The sequence below is a fragment of the Clarias gariepinus genome, chromosome 8 (assembly GCF_024256425.1).
Source record: "Clarias gariepinus isolate MV-2021 ecotype Netherlands chromosome 8, CGAR_prim_01v2, whole genome shotgun sequence".
In the NCBI taxonomy this organism is placed as follows: domain Eukaryota; kingdom Metazoa; phylum Chordata; class Actinopteri; order Siluriformes; family Clariidae; genus Clarias; species Clarias gariepinus.
The window spans coordinates 1-12,500 of NC_071107.1; the positions used below are offsets into that span (position 1 = coordinate 1).

At 40.1% G+C, this 12,500-nt stretch overlaps 1 protein-coding gene across 1 annotated transcript in view; it reads left to right on the forward strand.

Annotated features, from left to right (window-relative positions):
- Positions 1-8,451: 8,451 nt before the first annotated feature.
- Positions 8,452-12,500, forward strand: part of gstcd (glutathione S-transferase, C-terminal domain containing) — a 91,152-nt gene continuing 87,103 nt past the window's right edge. The window contains exons 1-3 of the mRNA XM_053501432.1: positions 8,452-8,511; positions 8,660-8,710; positions 10,658-10,751. Coding sequence (XP_053357407.1) covers positions 8,452-8,511; positions 8,660-8,710; positions 10,658-10,751 — 205 coding nt within the window. The remainder of the gene's footprint in view (positions 8,512-8,659; positions 8,711-10,657; positions 10,752-12,500) is intronic.

Consider the following 12,500-nt stretch of genomic DNA (forward strand, 5'->3'; position numbering starts at 1 on the left):
TACACATGTTCATCTCGTGTGGTAGCAGTGAATCGTTCGCAAAGTTTGTTTAGAAATAATAATGATGTTGTAACAGAGATACGCGCTGCTCAGTAACAGTGTAGCTTCGTGTTTCATTTATTTAGAGGTTAAATATTAAACTCTTGTATTTGAAGTTAGTTTGTAGTGTTTAAATGCTGCACTTTGTAAGTGAGAAAACTAATGTTATTAAGAATGGGATACGCTTAATTACTTTTTTTTTAACTATAAGGTTTAAACTTATAACAAAATCAGAGAAAAATGTAATATTGATTCGGATAATTCTAAAATCGTGATGCGTAAAGAATTTTGTATAAAAGAAGGAGCAGAATAAAAGAAGTGTTTGTTAAACACACGTGGACATGGACACAGACACTTTCTGTAAAATTTTTTTTTTGGCTTTTCTTAGTCTTTTTATTTTAAATACTTGATTGTCGTTGGCCGTGTCGTGTTGAAATAAATAAAATGATAAATTTCATAAATACATTAGAACATTACAGTCTGTAATCTGCTGTGCTGTAGGAGGAATAAAACACTGTACAATGTGCAGTTATTGGAAAACAATCAGCTTCAGGATGGCGGCACTAAACTGGCTTTACTCCTGGCCGCGTCACACCACGCTGTCACTGATTATTTTCCTGGAATGGTGCACCGTGTCCGCGTTTCAGCAAATTTAAATGCATATATAACGTGTGCCTTATTTATTATCACTCATTGCAGTTTAAACCAAGCCTAAAGGGTTACCATGGCAACAGTGCAACACCATTTCCAATCTCTTCCATATATACACACACACACACACACACACACACACACACACACACACACACTGTTGAGGATGTCAGCTGAGTCACTGGAAAAACTTCAAACTCAGTATGTGTTTAGACCTGAGTGAATGATGTGGTGTTTTTTTTCTCAGCGAGCCTTCTATAGACCCGTCTTAAGGTCTTGGGTTGAGACGTCTGTCTCTGTTCCATGTCGCGTCTGATTTTAAAAAGACTTTGCTGAACGCTCGCCCTGAGCCATTTCACTCGACTCAGAGATGTTTACCCGATGAGATGAGTGCTGAGGGACGTCTGGGGGGTTTGATGTACCAACCCTTAGAGTAAGACGATAAGAGAAACATGTTTTTTATTTTTATTTTTTCTATTTTTAGCCATGGTAACTGGATATGACACAACGCGTATATAACGCACCGCTGTCGCTTCATTACATTTTGTCTGAAATTAATTATTGGTAAACAAAACTGAATTTTAGTTTTAAAATTCTTTCTAAATATATCTTTGGATGTTCTTTGGCAATTCTTATCAAATTGTAAAGTTAAGTGTATATACTTTGTAACAATAAGCATTAGGTACATTGTGACGGATCTTAACCGCGATTGATTTTAAAAATAGCAATCGGCACGGAACTTTTTACACAGAACGAGGGTTGTAGAGTTTGTGTGCAAAGCTGAAAAAAGAGTGCAATTGATGCATTGTAATGTACAGGTAGTCTCCTACTTACGAACATTCGAGTTATGAATTTCCACAGATACGAACAGACTGCGGTTCTACGAACCTTCATGGTGTGAACAAATCATGGAAGTAGCTAAGGTTTATTGTACAAAAAAAATAGACACATGTAAAATCCTGAACGAGACCAATATTCACAGTCCAATACAGTGGAAAACAGCTCTAAGACAAAATGACATCCGGGATTCCGCTCACGATTTAAAGGTGCAAAGATAACACTGCTACATTTTATATACCAGTAAAACCTTGGATTTGGACTAAGTAAAGTCAACTTCTGTATGTGTGTGTGTATGTGAAAGTTGTCCTACACAATAACCCTCTTCCTCCTCCTCCCCTCTGTCAGCTTTACCCACAGTCTGATTCTTTTCAACAGAAAAGTGCAGGTTAATTCGTAATTTTACCTTATATTTTGTATAATTAATTTTTATATGAAATATTTTTGGGTTGAGGTGCAGTTGCATTTTTGTGGCCGTGTGGGCAAAGGGTACAGATTTTGTCAAGTGGATCAGTGTGCTTTACATTGTATATTCGATTTAAAGGTGTATAAGTCTCACTTTGTCAGACTTGAGAACAAATCTGACTTACGAACGTGCTCCTGGAACGCAACTCATTCACAAGTAGGGGACGACCTGTACTTGTATGCACCTCAGTTTTTATTTGTTTTTGATTGACAAACATGGGGTTTATATAACCAATATATCAAAGAAATTACAGTAGGCACAGTACACCAACAAATTATGTACCGTTTCTACAACTTTACTATCCTGCTAGCTTGTTTAGCTAAATTTACACAGCAACAAGCTTAGCATGTGCCAACAGTTAAAAGGAAATTATTTTTCCCTTTAGGAGTTTTAAAGCGTATTCAGGGTCTTTTCTATATTCCTGACCGGTTTTCCAGAAACGTGTCAAATGGAAAGGCTCGACAGTCCTAGGTGTGACGTCACAGGCTCTCATCATTATGTACTGGCGATGCCTTTGAACTAGGAAGCTGCGACACTGCTGCAACCTAGTGATGGACGTTGGCGCCCACACCATAATCGATCGTGGCTTTGAATAGACCAATCGATGATCGTTGAGGTGTAGGAACAGTGCCTAGTGTTTAAAACAGTGTTGGTGTGAAACACTGAAGTCTTAAGATTATATTTACAGGTTACAGTGTTTACTATAAGCTCTCTCCACCCATGTTTCTCCAGCTCTGTCAGTGGGTTCTCCTCCTACACTATGGAACACGCTTGCCACAAGCCTGACGATAATAAAGTGACCTTTAGGATCGGTTGTACTTCAGTGGTAGCTCGGTTCTTATTGACATGAACAACAAATAACATTCGTAAAATGTTTGTAAAATCTGACAAAGATTTGGAACTGACCTCGCCATTTAAAAGACCTCAGTTTGAGCCCAGCATCCCCGTTGAGGCGGGTTTTATAACGATCGCAATTAATCTTCCAGTTGCTTGGAGTCGTTTCTAAAGCTGAAGGTGTTGCAAATACTCGGATCAGATGAGTATCCTGTTTTATTTCGTGTGTATATAGTAGAGACGGGGGACGACAATCGATTCTGTGACATTTATATGTAAGAATGCTGCATTTCCTTTATAATCCTGCGCATCCTATGATGTACAATGAAATGATTTGCTATGTTTGTTTAGAATTGCCATAAAAAAAAACATTTTATACATCTTGAATTGTGATATTCATAAAAGTTTATATTAAAGTTTTGTAAGGGAAAAAGTAATATACAGTACGTTAATCAACTTTTAGTATAACTTTAAACTGATAAAAGCTACAGTGAGTAAAATAGTAAATAATGGCGTTACAAATCATACAAGTGACTACATTACGTAGATTCATTATCTTCCTAGTAACATTATCGTCCTGCTCTATTGTGCTTTATTATTTACTTTTCTAATAAATAACGATGTTCTGGAAAGTGATGTCATGATGTAATAGGGTGATAAGGTGTAATAATCATGACGGGCTTTAAAGTAATTTGTTCTTTTTTTTTTTTTTTTTTTGTATCTCCTAAATAACTTCCAGTCAGACTGTAGTTACAGAAATATTCTGAATTGATCTGGCTTTCTCCTCACGCCCCATGTGGTTATTTCTCTCGCTCTCTGCTTCCATACAAACTGCTGAACACAACACAAAATCCAATAACACTTTATGGCTGGTGTAAACAGGCCGGTAGTAATGAGGAACTGGCTGTGCTGCAGTGCTATACATTTTCTTACACCTCCTTTTTTTTGTCTATTAGTCCCCTCTGGAGAGGTGATCCTGCTGTTGTATTGCTGACCCACTTAGACCCTGAGCTAAAGTGTGGAGAAGCAAATAAACTCACAGATGCTGCTACGCTCAGGACTTTGGGCCAAGACCTCACTTCCAGACTGTACTCCAGTGGGTGTTTTCGTCTTGGCCAAGACTGACAGTGTATATAAATCAGCGATTTCCTGTCATGTCAGAGTGATAACCGTGTGTGTGTGTGTGAGTATTGAAAGCGTAACGGTCTTCTGAGGTTCCCAGGCTGCGTGCTCGTCAGTGTTTGGTCTGCACTGCAGCTGTCGCCGCTGTCTCTTGGCTGTAGATGGAATGACCCCGTGCACCATGTGTTGGACTGTATCGACTGGGCTTGGTGAGCTTGGCACCAGGCAGGGACACACAATCCCGCACCGCTGTTGATCCGGAGAAGCCTTCGCTAATCAGCCGGGCCTGTCTCAAATCAGCAATGTGTGCTCACAAGCGCCTCCATTACACGCTCTGCTGGGAACCTGACTCCAGCTGTCTCAGACCGCCCAAAGTCCATGTGTGTGTATCTGCATGTGTCTGTGTGTGTGTGTGTGAGACAGAGCTTGTGTTAACTGAAGTAGTTTGCTGATATTGTCTGGATCCTTCACACAAATCATTTACAAGATGTTTTAGATGCGATTATGGACTTTTTTTACGTCAAGCCTGATACTGATTATTAGTCTTCAAGGACACTTGGAACCAAAATAAAGAGTTGAGATGTTTTAAATCCCTAGGTTCTGTCACCTTGGAATGGCTCATGAGGGATCTAGATCTGTTGATGTTGTCTTGAAAAATATACGGTAATTTGACATTTCTATCTGAACCCTGATGCTTTTCTGACAAATGAGGATAATTAACATACCAGTAAACTAGAGCTTCTTCTGTGGCCTTGGCTTCAGATCCACTCAGCACCAAAGTGCACTGTGTGTGAACAGAGTGTGTAGAAGAACCTAAAACAAAAGCGTGACACTGCATGGGTTACTCTTTAAATAAAGAAAAAAAAAAAGGAAGGTAGACTATTAAAACTGAACCTTCAGAGACGAATGGACAAATTAATGTATGTTTATTCATTCAAAATCAGTTTGTCTCTGAAACTGTGGCGATAATGAAAAGCAGTAATGTAAAGCGACACTGAGATAAAACACGGGTCATTAAAGCAAATATCCGAGGTGAGGGTGTGTACGATACCTGAACTGAGAGCCCGGTGTGACGGAGGAACCAGAGACCTCTCACATTCATGTACAGTCCAGCAGCGTCCAAATAAAGACTCACTAAAGACTGATTAAAGATTTTAGTTGTTTGTATTCCAAACAAATACAAGGACATGTACACGACTTAGAAAATCAAACTGTCCACATGTTTAATGTAGTTACTGAAAGCTGGGAATAAATATTATAGAAATATAATAATATATATAAAATAAATAAAAGCTATGGAAATTTAAAACTGATTTTTTTTACAGACTTACAGTGACTGCGTATTTACAGACCTGAATCCGAACACAAACATGTAAGTCGGACCTCGGCTTGAAGAGGGTTTTATTAACCGGATCTTTTTAAGTTTTAATTCAGGAGCCCTGGTCTACAGTTTGAGAAATAAACTTCTCAGACATATTTTTAAGGTTTGGACAGTTAAAAATAACACATGTAATTTGTTTATTAGGTTAATTGTGCTTTATGCTGTGTACTGATTCAGGATAAAGAATGTTCATAGTGTTTTACTTGCTGTTGGAAGGGAATGAAGTGACCTCAAGTCAATCAATGACTGTAGCAGGTGTCAGTTTTAGGTAGATACAAACTCAACAAAACAACAAACAACAAAATATAACTTTTTTTCAGCGTCCCATTATTTATTTAACAAAAATGAAACCAAAAAGAAAAAAAAAAACACATGCAGGCAATGCTAAATACCCCCCTGATTCAATAGCTCGTACAGTAGATCCACCTTTAGCAGCAATAACCTGAAGGAATCATTTCCTGTATGACTTGATCAGTCTCTTACTGTACATCGTTTTGGTCCATCCTTCTTTATAACATTGCTTCAGTTTGTTGAAGTTTCGGGGCATCTTAAAGTCCCTCCACAGCATTTCAGTTGGGTTAATGTCTGGACTTTGACTCGGCCATTTCCAAATCTTTTATTTTTCAGTTATTCAGATGTAGAGTTACTGATGTGCTTCAGATCATTGTCCTGTTGTATGACCCAACTTAGTCCAGCTGTCAGACAGACTTCATATTTACCTCTAGAATTCTCTGGTATACAGAGGAGCTCATGGTCGACTCAGTGACTGTAAAGTGCCCAGGTCATTTGACTGCAAAAAACCCTGATCCCAAATCATCACCCCTCCACCGCCGTGCCTGACCGTGGGTATGAGGTGTTTCTGCTAAAGTGCTTATGATTTACTGAGATGCAGTTTTGCGAACCTCAGGCGTGTTTCTGTGTTCTCTTTTTAGACAGAAGAGACTTTCTCCTGGCAACCTTTCACACTGTACCTGTTCAGTCTTCTTCTAATTGTGCTGAGATGGTCTTTAACATGTGACATGCTCAGTGAGGCCTGGAGGGTCTAAGATGAAGCTCTTGGGGTTCATGTATTTCTCTGAGCATTGCATAGTCTGACCTTGGAGTAAATGTACTGGGAGGTCTATTACTGGGTAGACTGGAAACTGTCTTTCTATTTGTAAATAATCTTTCTCACTGTAGAACATTAAACTCCATATAGTTTGCGAATGTTTTAAATCTCTTTACAGATTAATGCACATAACAGTTGCTTCTCTAAGACCATTGGCTATGACTTTTCCCTCTTGGCTTTGTGTTAACACACACCTGAAAGCTCCAGACCAGTAAACTAACCAAACATCTGCTGGTTTACGGACTGCATACCCGCTGATGATCAATTAATCGAGGGCTGATAATTAGCAGGACTACAACCTACTCTCTTAAATCCTGTGGAAGCAGTAAGGGGTACTTAGTATTGCTTTCTATTTTTTTTTTTTAAATAATCAATGCAGAGTTAAAAACAAAATCTATATGTTTTGTTAAATATACAAATGAATTCAGTTTCACTTCACCGATAGCTAAGACACACTGCCTACTGAGACACACACAGTTAAAGATACAACACATCTGCATGAGGGCGAGTGAGTTGTACTCCAAAGCTCCATTTACTCAAAGTGTAACTTGTTGATTTGCATTTTATCCTATTAACACTTTTCCAACATAATTAACGCTGTACACTTACTGTAGCAAGCAGACATAGACAAGTGAATATCCTGAAATAACGAAGAGGTTTCCGAGCCGTCGTTCATTTTCACACACAACCAGCAATCGTAGTGCAATAAGAAGTCATGCTTTCTGTTTACTCTTCAGTGTTGCACCGTCTTTCACCCTGTCTCACTGCGGAGTAGGTGTTGGACGGAGACATGTCTGTGTCTCACACGGTCATCACTGCTTTACCTCGGGACATTTCAAATCGTGTACGCTTAAAATCGGCATGACAGTCCAGCTACGCGGTATTAGCACAGACGTTTTTAAGCTCCGTTCAGCAGATCTTCAGATTTGATTCCAGTTTAACCAGAAAGGCGTGACAGAAGGGAAACATCTGCACCAGTGTATAATGGTGGTAAAAAAAACTGTAAAAGCTGATTGACTGCGCTTATGGGAATCAAACAGGCATGAAAATACCAGGAAGGATTTCTTTTTTTTCATGTCCAATGCATGCTATTTCTTTACGTGCATGCTTGTGTCATAATTTAGTTTCTGGCCCCCATCTTAAACCCCAGTATGTGGTCCCATTTTGACATAAATCAGTAAGACATTGTTATTAGTTGCATAGCCGACAGAACATGTTCTACCTAACAAAACATAATGTAGCCTGTCAGGACCTGAGCGTTTTCCTCTGCACTCTTTTAACATAGCCTTTAATCATTTTCAGAACTGAGGTTATATTAAACTGGCTACATGCTGGCTCTTTTTCTTTGCGAGACACTTCAATATACCTGGAGTCCCATCATTATTGTGTCTCTTTGTCATTCACATAAAAGCAGCAAACGTACTGTAGTATATCATTAAAAATGTCTGTATGTTTAATGCCCGGCAAGTCTAAATGGAACAGGACGAGCTGGAAATGCAGTAACACACCACTCAGAAATCATCTGAACACACTGATCCGAGATCTGTCTAGGTTTGATTGACGCATGCTTGATGGACAGCCCTCAGGCTGAGAGTTTCAGCCTGCTAAACCCTTCGAACTGGAATAAAAACAGCGTCAACATACTGAATTATTAATTTATCAAAAAAAAAAGAAAAAAAAAATGGAATATGTGATCAGTCAGATTTAAGAGAACATAAACCATTCAGCCGTAACCTTGAAACCACCTGCCTGATATTATGCAGCTGAGACAGCTCGGACCTATAAAGGCATGGAGTCCACAAGACCTCTGAATGTTTGAAGGTATCCTGTGGTATCTGGCTCCGAGACACTAGCAGACAGTCCTATAAGTTGCGAGGTGTCCTGTGAGGTGGAGCCTCCATAGATTGTTTGTTTATTGATGATCGACTGGATTGAGATCTTAGGAATTTGAAGGCAGAGTCAACGTCTTGTTGAACCCTTTGTCAAGTTGCGCAAACTATTCCTAAACAATTGATGACGTCTTGCAGGGTGTATTATCCTGCTGAAAGAGACCACTCCCCTGAAGGTGTCAAGGTAGGTGCTGTGTGTCATCCACCTTCAGAAGAACATTGGCCTGAGCACCACACTGCCTCTACTGGCTTTTTCCCGTAGTGCGTCCTGGTGCCATTTCTAACCCAGATAAGTGACCCCACGTGATGTAAAAGAAAATGTGTTTCAACAGCTCAGGATCCGAACCTTTAACCCTGGAGGCGTGAGGCCACAGTGGTCACCAGTACGTCACCATACTGCCCATGCCCTACCCTTTAAATCTCTTTTTCTTGTATCTCAAAAAGCATTTTCATGCGGTTGAGTTCACCAAGACTTGACTTGCTTAATGTATACGGACAGGTTCTTACAATTCACTCTCTGTCTAAAACATTTTACGTCCTAGGTTCTTGAAAATTTTTTTTGTTTTTTTGTTATTTTATTGTTCTAGTCTGAGAATGATGGACAGAAACAGTTATAAAATCTTTTAACCAAAAGTAATAAAGTTCTGACTTTTTTTTTTCCCCAGTTGGAAAAAAGAAATCCTAGCTAAGAAAAAAAAAAAATCTTTTTCATCTGAAGCCCAACTCAATTTTCACACCCGTGTGCCGTTTCCGCCGAGTATCCGTGACTTGTTTCGAGTTTGTTGTTGTGGGATTTTTCCCATCAGTCAGTCATGCAGTCTGGCTGAAATGGCCTTTATTACCAACGTTGCCTTGGAGAGATGGCGAGCCATTCATCACAAGAGATTTCCACCGGAGAGTTTGGGGAATAGCCCAGAAGGGGGCTAGTCATCATTCCTGTGTCCACGCATCACGTTCTCACCCTGAGTTTGATTGGCGTTCTCTCGGATTGGCTGTCGAAGCCTTGCAGGCAGAAAAGTCTCCTGATTGACGGTTCTGATCTCGACAGCGCTTTTGGTGTCACGACTTCCTGTGCCAACTCGAAGGACTGTGCTAAGTGGTGTCTTCTGCTGAAAATGATCTTCCACCTTCATGTTGGTCCCCTGCTGTGTTTAGGCTTTTCGAGAAATTAACAGGAAAGATTCATTGATGCTTTTGGCATTTCTCTTTTTTCATCACTAGTTCAGTAAGCTGCAGGTACAGAAAGATTAAAAAGGCTGCAGTGAGAAGTGACTTTTTTTTTTTTACAGCGGACTGGTGTAGTAATACACATGGTTTAGACTTTTAGCCCAGTATCATATTAGACACCATACTTCTGTGAAGCCCAGCATGGAGATGATTCAATTATGCGTCACGGTGCTGGGAGTTAAAGCCCAACTCCTTGAGCACTCCCAATGTGTGATCAAAGCTATGACTTTTTATGATCTTTATAGGTTTGCCGTAGGTCAATCGCACATTTCCGTACACGTATTTGTGGCCATTCATGGTTTGGAAGAAGAGAATATTTCATATTTACAGGGCCTGGGCTGCGTACAGCGGGCGTGTCTTTTGCTAGCAGACTTAGAATATAATCACTGTACCTTTAAGAGGTTCAATATGTGCCTTCCCAACATTCCCAACACCATTACATCACCATCACCAGCCTGAAGCTAGTGTGGTCTTCTGCTTTTAAAGCCTGTCCAACTCACGGTTAGACATATTGGTCGTTCCTGCATGCGTTTGAGCTAGCTAAAGCCCCGACTCTGACACGAGACTTTCATCAGTCTGATCTTTAATGTTGGCATAAACTGAAGCCCTGTGCATGCTTATCCGACAGTATGATCATGTATTATCATGATAGTATCTGCATTGTTCATAACAGTTAACAGTAGCAGAAGGTTGCCACGTTGTTTGTTGCACATACCGACACGTCTCCCACACCGCAGTCGTGTTTCAGTTGGCCTGGAAATGAGATCTCCCACCATCACCAGCAGCACGTGGGCACAGCGATTTGTCATCCAATTAGCATCCAAGCTGCCTTCTGCAGGCCTCCATGGTACGTGGTGAGAGAACGTGATCCAAAAGCTTAAACAGGGGATTAAAGTTTGATGAAGTCGGGATCCGTGTGTCCAAAAGGAGAGTGTTTTTTTTTTTTTTTTTTAATGCCTGTAGGCATCGCTTGAGAAAACTGCCGTCGGTGGGCAACAACTTGGTCTGAGGAGTAAGTGAAGTAGCAGTATGATGGGGTACAAAAAATAATAAATAAAATAATAAAATCATCATTGACGCGTTTGTTTGTGTGTCTCCGTCAGGAGCATAACATCGAGGCTGTCTTCTCCCCACACCCCTGTCCATCCTGGACCCTGGACTGGGACAGTCTGCCTGCTGCTGTCAACCCCACCGAAGGTAGAGAACTCGTTCTTTATTTGTGTGTCTGTGTGTGTGTCTGTGTGTGTCTGTGTGTGTCTGTGTGTGTCTGTGTGTGTGTGTGTGTGTGTGTGTGTGTGTGTGTGCGACACCTAGCTGAGATCCTGATCTTTTTAAAATGTAATAAAGCACCAGAACCTTACACTAGGTGTAAACACTTCCTCTGTTTCCGTATTTGGTTTAGTGAATCTTTAACACTTGATGACAGAATGCAGGTTTTTTTCAGGTTAACCAAATACAAGACATTACTCAATACCATCGAAAGTCTTTAATATGTTGATTAGTCGATTAAAATCTGAATGCATAGGAGAATTAGAACAGCTTTTGTATTGAGGAATTTGATGGCAGATTATTAGGGCCCAAGCACTACAACATCAGCTTTATTACATCATAGTGTGTGACGGGCCTATTGCTTTTTTTTAGGGATTATTTTATATATATATATATATATATATATATATATATATATATATTTTATGTAAATATTTTTTCCATCATCTGGGCCCTTTTGGAGGTCTTGTTTAAAAAAAAAAAAAAAAAAAAAAAAACTTATGAGAATTGGCATATGCATGACGTACAGGAGCTTTTTAGAGGTTGTAAACTGCTGCCATTCGGACGCCCCAGAGTCACGGGCTTCACAGGAGCATGTACGCATGTGAAACTCGGTACACTTCCAGATCTCTCACAGAGCTGAACGATCTTCACTATGCATGACGTACCGGAGCCTTTTAGAGGTCTTAACATGCTCAGATTGTGTGGCGAGCCTGGGCGGCGATGGCACAGGTGCTTGGACCCGCCGCTCATCATTGCCTGCAACTATATTTATAGCTTTATATATGAACAGGAATACGCAGTATATGGACACCTGACCGGCACGAAGTGAGCGCATGTGCTTCTTGATCAAACTGGAAGCTCAGTATGGTCTAGATTGTCCTTGTGTGTGTGTGTGTGTGTGTGTAGTGTTACAGTTTTCCTCCACTGGAGCTTAAAGGCTAAAAGCCTGTTCGAGCACTTGATGCTCCGGTACACATAACACAAGCTCCATGAAGACATGAGTGGTTATGGTTGGAGTGGAAGAACGTGCCTGTCCTGCACTGAGCGCTGGGGTCACTTTTTAACTCCATGATGGTTCCTGATTTTTATTTCTTTCTACATGGTAAAGGAATGCTGAAGGAGTCCAAAAACTGCATTAATCTCCTTTGAACAGTTAATGGTGAGATGTTTCTGCTACTTCTGCTCTGTAAAGACTTCATAACGCCTCTAATCTGAGGTGCTGGTTGTTAATTGGTCATTTTTCGGGCTAATAACTCTAAATGAACTTCTCGTCTGCGGCAGAGGTAGGTTTTGGTCTCGCCCTCCTGGGACGGCCTTCATGAGAGCCAGTTTCATTATGGTGCTGGACGGATTTTGCAAATGCACTTGACGATACTGTTCTTGCAAGAACTATTACAGAAAGGCGACCTCTGTGTCTTAAAATAACAACTAACTGTAGTTTTTATTGTTCTTACGTAATTACTTAATCCCATATGTGTTATTTTATAGTTTTGAAACCCTCAGTATTGTTGTAGAATGTAGAAAGTAAATCACTAAACAAAAACAAAGAAATTCGCAAGTGTTCTAAAACTTTTGAACGATAGTGTATATTATAGTGTGATAAAGTGGAGGATTTAAGTAATTTTGTCCTTACTGTTTTATTTTTATTTATTTAAATTAACGCCTTATGAGAGA